The sequence below is a fragment of the Macadamia integrifolia genome, chromosome 8, assembly GCF_013358625.1.
Source record: "Macadamia integrifolia cultivar HAES 741 chromosome 8, SCU_Mint_v3, whole genome shotgun sequence".
NCBI lineage: Eukaryota > Viridiplantae > Streptophyta > Magnoliopsida > Proteales > Proteaceae > Macadamia > Macadamia integrifolia.
In genome coordinates this window covers 7,790,402-7,798,228 of record NC_056564.1, presented here as the reverse complement: position 1 = coordinate 7,798,228, position 7,827 = coordinate 7,790,402, and the positions used below count along the sequence as shown (strand labels likewise).

Sequence of the window (7,827 nt, the reverse complement as noted above, 5' to 3'; positions counted from 1 at the left end):
GCGTGAGAGCCAAATGAATCGAAAGGTTCATGTTTGGTTCGGGAAGAGATCGTGGAAGTTTTGAGAAGATATGATTTCCCTTGAGGGCAACTCCTCGAGGAGGAACGGCATAGAGAGCGGCGCAAGGCATTTTTTTCCTATGATGCTTATCAGTGGATAGTCTCTTTCGTTTCACTCATCTATTGTCGTACTAATTGAGTGAAAGAATGTCTTCTTCGTGTTCTCTTTCAGCAAAAAAAAATCAACGAATAAAGGTAATCGGAGATTGAGTTCCTGTATGAGGCTTTCCACAGTGCAAGCTCATTATGAACTTTATGAATGTTAGGTATAAAAATATTTTCCTTGCTATATTAACAAAGATAATCAAACTCCCCCTTTGGTCATTCTTTTCTCCAATCAAATGCTTCAAATATATGTAAGTATACTTAAATAAGCAATCCCTAATAATTGTCTACAATAAAACATTTTTTTTATATTGGTATATTATTAAATGATATCTAAATATATAAATTCACTATTAAGAACTTAGAATTTGAAATTAAATTATAAATTTGGATGTGTTTTTTTATGATATAAAAGTTCAAATATGTTTAGAAAAGTTAATTAAAATTAACAAAATATAAATATTCAAACCAAAATTATGATTAACCAAAAGATATACTTAAAATACACTCAAAATTCATATATGGTCTGTACACCAAAAGCCCGGAAGTAATTGACTTCCTGAAGCTTCCAACGCAATTAAGAATTCCAAAAGGAGAAGCTAGCCGTTGTGCCTCTTCGCACGCCAAAGGTGTATATATCTAGTGCGGGTGAGAGGGAAAGAGTCAAAAGACCCGAATCCTGAAAATTATAGAAGAGACCAAACGAGAGCTTAATTTAGGGTAAGTGCCCCACCCTGGGGTTGTTTTTTTCATTTACGCCCCTCCTATGCTTTCGTTTATTTTTTAGGACAATTTTTATTTTTGGTCCGACCCTTTAATAGCGGGAGGGAATCACCACGACGACGGCCAGAAAAAGAAGAAAAAGGTCAAAGAAAAGGGAAATTAAAAGAGGGAAGTTCAGCGTTTTTATTTTTTCCCCTTTTGGTTTATGGGTTTGGTTCTCTCTCTGTAGATTTTATCGTTCGATCTTCTGTTATCACTTGGTTGATCAGTGAATGCTGGTAAGTTGACGTTCTTCTTTACTTTTAGCACTTGAATTCGATGGTCTTCGCAGGTTTTCCGGTAGAATTTATCGGGGAAAAACCCTAGAATTTCGGTGCAGATAGGGTTTTGGAATTCATCGAGCTCGTTCCTGCAGCTGTTTCAATTTCGAGTGTGAATTTCTTATTTGTTTGTTGAATTCTGGAATTTCGTCTTTGTTAGGGTTTGTTTTCTTTCTAGTGAATTTTGGTTAGTTCTGTCTGATTTCCCCCCCCCCCCCCTGAATTGTGTCCATATTGAGCTTAATCTCTTTGTATGCCTTTTACCTTTGATGTCGTCGCGATGTTTCTCCTTCGAGTATCTGCAACTACAGTTTTATGTTTGTGCTGACTCTCCACTGTATTTTATTCGTAAAAAAAAAAAAAGGAAAACATACTTAAGTTGCTGCTTTTGTAGATAGAAGCTCCATTTTTTTAATAGCTTTGAAGGTCGCTGGCTGCTATCCCCGGTCCCCCCCCCCCATCCTTTCTTTGTTACTTCGAGAAATTCGGTTCCAAAGTCTTTACTAGGATTGGAACAGTTCAAAGAGAGTTTCTGATGAATTCTTCTTTTCAATAGTGTTTCTTCCTTGTTGTTCCACGTTTATTTACATCCGTTCAGATTTTTAATGCAGGGTTATTATGCCAGTGCTCACTGCTTGAGCCACTTGGACAGGTTGTGAAGTAGGAATGAGCTCCGTTTATTAGTTGTTATGGTTGGTTGTGAGTTATGGCTGGCAGTACGAGATTTGAGTTAACTTCAAGTAGCCCGGAGGGATCGTCCTTTGCTGCCACCTATTCAAATGGACAACGGGGCAACTATTCTGCTGCCAATCTGGATAGGCCGAGGAGCTTCCGTGAGGGAATGGAAAACAGGATGCTAAGTTCTGGTCCGGGGTCGTCCAGAGGGAGTAATACCTTGTCAGCAAGCATGCCTCCCTTGTCCCAGTGTTTGTTGTTGGAGCAAGTTCCTCTCAGCGATCAGAAATTAGCTAGTGCAGTACAGCTAAGGAGGGCTATGGGTGTTAATATTGGAAACACCTCCGAGGACCATTCTGTTGGAGCTGCCCACTCCAAGGTTCCTCCTTCCGTAGCAATAGAGGATCTAAAACGTGTCAAATTATCTATTTCTGATGCCCGTAGTAAGGCGAGGTAACTCTTTCACCAGATGATTATAGAATAGCAGATTGTGTTTGTTCCGGGATTTGGTTAGATTCCATTCTATATAACGTCCCATCGGGTATATTTGCTGAACCTTTTCTCCAGCTCCATCTTTTCTTTGTCTTGGTAGCATGGGAAACTTGGAGCTGATTGTACCTCTGAATTCCCATAGTAAACTTTACCAGGGCTAGCAATGTAGAACAGACCTCAAGCTTTGCATTAAAAAACATAGGATGTAGTTACTCTGTGGTCTCACCATCATTGAAGCACTCACATAATTTTTAGGTAGTGGTTGTCTACTGAAGATCTAATGTCCTTTGACCAGGGAGAGACTGAAAACTTTGGATGACTCTATTATAAAATTGGACAAATATTGTGATGACTCAAGGAAGAAACAACGGAATGAACTCTTATCAAGCGAAAGGTCAGGTGGGACAAATTTGTCGAAGATGGGGGGACAGATTCAAAACCGTCCGGGTCTTGTAACACAAAGGATGGAGGAGAGGACTAAGAATGCTGTTCCGAATAAGAGAGTTCGTACATCTGTTGCAGTTGCAGAAGTACGGGTATGTATTTGAAAAAATTGTGGAGATGTGATCTTTACTAGCATGTTCACTTAGGCTTTATCTCCTTTGTTGCGAAAGCTCCTTTCCTTTGTTTAGTACTTCTTTTCTTTTTTTTGGGTGGTGGTGGTGGTAGTGCTTACACAACTTAGTGTTGGTTAATTCAGTTGGTTGTTTTCATGACCATATGATGCATTACTCAATAAAATAGTTGTGCATGGTAGGGGTGTCAATGGGCCGGGCCCAACCCAAAACCCAGCCCAACCCAAAGGTTTCTTAACTCAACCCAAGCCCAACCCAACCCAACCTTAGGTCGGGCTGGGATATCTTAGCCTAGGCCCAACCCTGCCGGGTTTAGCCCAACCCAACCCAGCCCTGATGGACCCTGATTGGGCCAGGTTTAACCCAATTCAGTACAACCTAATACTATTGGTTACTTGGTTGCTTGATCTTAATGCATTGCAAGAGGCCAAAGAGCAAAGCTTTCGTATATGTGTAGATTGTGGAAAACGAAAAACCTTTTTCTACCAGTGTTTATTAATAATTATTAGCATATTTATATGATTATATACTTAATACACATGGTTGGGTGGGGTTGGGTTGAGACCTCAACCTAGGCCCAACCCAACCCTACCTCGGGCCTGAAAATCTCAACCCAAACCCACCCTATGTGCTGAAATCTCAGCCCAAGCCCTGTTCAGGTTCAGGGCGGGTTAGGGCTGATTCGGGATTTTTTGCCACCCCTAGTGCATGGACTCCCTTCTTGGTTTTAAGTGTAGAAATTCAAACTGTTACAATTTATTTTTAGTCAGATCTGTTTTATTTTACCATTTTATAGGTTATTGGTTCATGAGTCTGTCTACGTATTTCTTATGAATTTCCTTTTAGGGTCCCCTTTTTTCGCACAATTGTGTATGTACATGGCTGGTGCTTTGGTCCTTCATCCAATAAGGAGGGCAGAAATGGTATTACATCTCCCTCTCTATCCCATCTGATGGCTGATGGCTGAAGGCTGAAGGCTGAAGGCTGAAGCAATGGCCGTGTACATATACAGCCGTGCACAAAACCTTTCACCTTTTCTTTATTATTCTGAGATGTTTCTTTTTGTTCATCTCAGGCAGAAGGTCGGAATTCTACCCTTTCGAGGCAACCTGGGCTCATTGAAAAGGAAAGGGATGTGCTCAGGGCTGGTAATGGGGGTTCTGTTCTTGTTGAAGAAAAGATCCGTGGACTTCCTGCTGGAGCGGAAGGGTGGGAGAAAAAGATGAAAAGGAAACGTTCTGTTGGTACAGTTGTTACTAGAGGTATGGATGGTGACAGAGAGGTTAAACGAGCAATGCATCAGAAGCTTAATAGTGATCCTAGGTCTCGATCTTGTGATGCCCATGGTTTCAGGTATCTTTTTTTGTGATTCTGTTTACAAGCCATTCTTTTTTCTCTGATGTGCTCTTTTGTTCTACTGGTGGTTTGTGGAGAGCCAGATAATGGTCCTTGAATAGTTGACTGGGATTTATTGTGTTGATGTCTGAGTGATCTGTATGTTACTGAATTTCTTTGAAAATTTTGTCCATTAACTGTCTTATTTTGACTAAATACTGCTATCCAATCATTCCAAATGGCAGTATCAAGGAGTGTGATGTAAGCAGATTTAAGGGATACATTCAGATACGTCGAAAATTAAGTTACTGGGATGCACTTTAATGCATGCAGAACCTGTGGTTACATTTATAGATCCCATTTTAATCCAAATAAGAGCTACTGGTAATATCCCAAGTGATATAATACTTAACAGAGAGAGGACTGAGTCAACCCATGGTTCCATATTCTAATGCAGATAAAAACTGGTAATGTTTATTAGTTGTTTGAGGAAAAGGTAAATCCCATGAATCCACTGCATTTTGTAACATGGCAAGTATTCGTGTGAAGTGTAACATAGAATTATAACAAACACCATGTAGTAAGTGGAGTGTTCCCCAAGACATTCTGCTGGAAATAACTTGTCAGATGAAGCTTAATTGGCTGGTTGATTGATAACATAAGGGTTTCTTTGGTCTATATTTTAGCTAAAGTCGACATTTCAATTTCCACCAAAATGTCGGAATTTTTTGACAAAATATTTCAGTTTTGACTGAAAGGTCAAAACGACATGCTACCAGAAGCTATATTTTGAAATTTCCAAAATTTACCAAAATTTGAGAAATATTTCAGTTTCAGTATAGGTTGTATTCCCATCAAAATCTGAAGTTTTAAACCTTGAGAAAGAAAATTGACTTGGATTTTATCTATGTTTAACAGAAGGGCCAAATAGGTTGTGGGGAAGGCCTATTTGCAAGGTGTTTGAATGAAATTGAGATTCCAATGGATCTTTGTGAGATCCCAAAAGTTCTCTCCTGTGCAGTTGAATTTAAGTTTTGAGTATGGCTTTGAATTCACAATTAGGTCTATGATTCTATAGTTTTTGGCTTTAGTATTTGAGAATAGAAGACAGTTAGTATGGATTCTGGTGTAAGAAGTTTTGGGTCAAAACAGCCACAGAACAGCAGAGAATGGGTTGTATGGCAACGATTATGTTTTAAATTAGTGTTTCTGGGTCAGAACTAAGAAGCATTTTTTCTTGTTTCTGTATTTTGGAGCGCTTCCGTGCCTCTAAATGTTGGATGTTTAAACGTGGAAAAAAATAATTCCGTGTCGGAAAAAATCAGAAACATGTATGTGATGCACTTTAACGGAAATATTAATTTTTTCCTGTTAAAAGCAAATTACAAAAATATCATTCTACATACATTGTAATGTTTCCCCTTTTTGGAACATGATCTTGGCTACACATATCTAAAAAATATATAAAAAACACATAAAAGGTTGATTATCTATGATTGGTGAGGATATGATCAAAATTCGGGCATAGTGAACAAAAATTTATTACAAAACCATATAATGTATTACCATATGGATCAGTAGCTATAACAACATATCCAAAAGGTAGTCTTTACAACCCTTTACCTATTTAAAAACAGTTAAATCACACATACAGATAGGAGATGCTTCAACAACAAAGGGCCGGAGGTTTCTCTGATCAGATGCTTCAACAACAAAGGCCGAATACATTTAATGAACTTATTAGAGTAAGATGAACCACCAAATTATAAAAACCTTTGCACACTTACTTATCTACTTCAACTACATATAAGGAGCAGGGTCCAAAATATCGGGTTTCGAGCCTTAGGGGAGCGAAATTTCGGTCGAAATCTGGGAAATTTCAAGGAAACTAGGGAAATTTTTTTCAGTATGGTAGAAACTTTGGTTTCGACCCCAAAATGTTTTTTTTTATTTTTTATTTTTTTTATGCCTTATTTTTTGTTTGCATCATATTTTAGACATTTATAACCTATACACATAATTAGTTTCATGGAAAAAATACCTAAAATCATACTTGTGGTGTTGATCAAAGTTTGGTAATGTAAGTTGAGTCATTGATTGAAACTATACTACATAAGTACATATATAAGTTACAAACTAAAAATGTGAAATACATGATTAAAAGTTTAAAACGAACAAAATATAATGTAAAAGATCCAAAATAAATAATAATAATACATAATTGTGAGTAATCTCTCAAGTCTCAAGTCTCAAGTCTCAACAGTCAACAGTCAACAGTCAATTCCAAGTAGTGTCCAAGTATATTCTATAAGAAAATGATTTTTGGGGAAGATATGATTTAACTTTTTGGTCCGAGCTCCCTTTCCTAGGTAGATTTGCTATGAATGTGCAAGATCCAAGCTTAGGATGAAGATTTGAAGGCATGAGGCAAAAATCATGAATGTCTTCCTAAGTTTCCCACTTCACAGAGAAGAAATATGGGGAGATGGTCGAAATTTTGAAACAAGAAGGCTTGGTTTCCCATTTAAGAAAGTTTTATAAAGGCTGGTTCCACCTGAAGGGTCGAACCTATTGAGCCACTTGAAAATTGCCACATTTCAGTCAAAATGTGGGAATTTTGGTCGATATTGGTTGAAACCAGTGACTTTTATTTAAAAGTCACATGGTATTTGGTATCAGAGTCCTGGGATACCGTGGAAATGTGGGAAATTTCGACGTTATCGATCGAAACCTTGAACCATGATAAGGAGTGGGATTGATGACAATTCAGAGTAATAGAATGGGAGAAAGAGATCAGTTTTTGCATATACTTCAACTACATAGAATGAGGCAGAGAGATTCTAGAGTAATAGAATGAGAGAAGAAATCAAACAAAATCACACCACAACGAATTAAGGGCTATGACAAATTTTAGAATTTAGAGTAATAGAATGAAAGAAATGCTGGATTTTAGCATATACTTCAACCACATTGAATGAGAAAGAGAGATTATACAGTTCTATCAAATCCAAAAAATTTAGGGCCTACGAGTTTTGAGTGCAAATCGGGGAAGGAAAGAATGACCAATACCTAGTTTTGTGAAGTACCAGAGGCAATACCGCAATAGTAGTAATAGTGGTTAAGGGAGTAGCAGCAGCAACTTGGTGTAGCGTTGAGGGTAGTTGCAGCGGCGAGAGGGAGTAGCAACGGCGACTTCTTGTAGCAGCAGTGACAAGGATTAGCAGCATCGACAGGGAGTAGCAGCATCTTCAGGGAGTAGCAGGGGTGATCTTTTCAATTGGTGAGGAGGGTAGCTCAGGTGAGGGGAGTAGCAGCAGTGGATTCTGCCTTCGTCGTGTGAAGATTGAACAGTGGCGATATTGGAAGAGAAACCCTAGGGTTTTTCTTTGGAGCTTGGGATGATAATGAGCCATTTGGGACTTTTAATCGATTTTATCGTGCTCACTTTACCCAGAGAGTTGTTTCTGTTTTTTTGGAGCTTCTCTCAGATGTTTTTAAATGGGGCCTCATTTCTATTTATTTATTTTTGGCTGGTTCACTTGA

The 7,827-nt window shown here is 38.3% G+C and overlaps 1 protein-coding gene across 3 annotated transcripts in view; it reads left to right on the top strand.

Annotated features, from left to right (window-relative positions):
• Window positions 1-993: 993 nt before the first annotated feature.
• LOC122087076 overlaps window positions 994-7,827 on the top strand; it is a 27,104-nt gene continuing 20,270 nt past the window's right edge. For 2 of the 3 annotated variants that reach the window (XM_042656061.1, XM_042656059.1), the window contains exons 1-4: window positions 994-1,165; window positions 1,806-2,335; window positions 2,670-2,910; window positions 4,025-4,302. In XM_042656061.1, the coding sequence (XP_042511995.1) occupies window positions 1,914-2,335; window positions 2,670-2,910; window positions 4,025-4,302 (941 nt within the window). In that variant the 5' untranslated portion in view covers window positions 994-1,165; window positions 1,806-1,913. The remainder of the gene's footprint in view (window positions 1,166-1,805; window positions 2,336-2,669; window positions 2,911-4,024; window positions 4,303-7,827) is intronic. The other variant, XM_042656060.1, reaches the window with a different exon arrangement.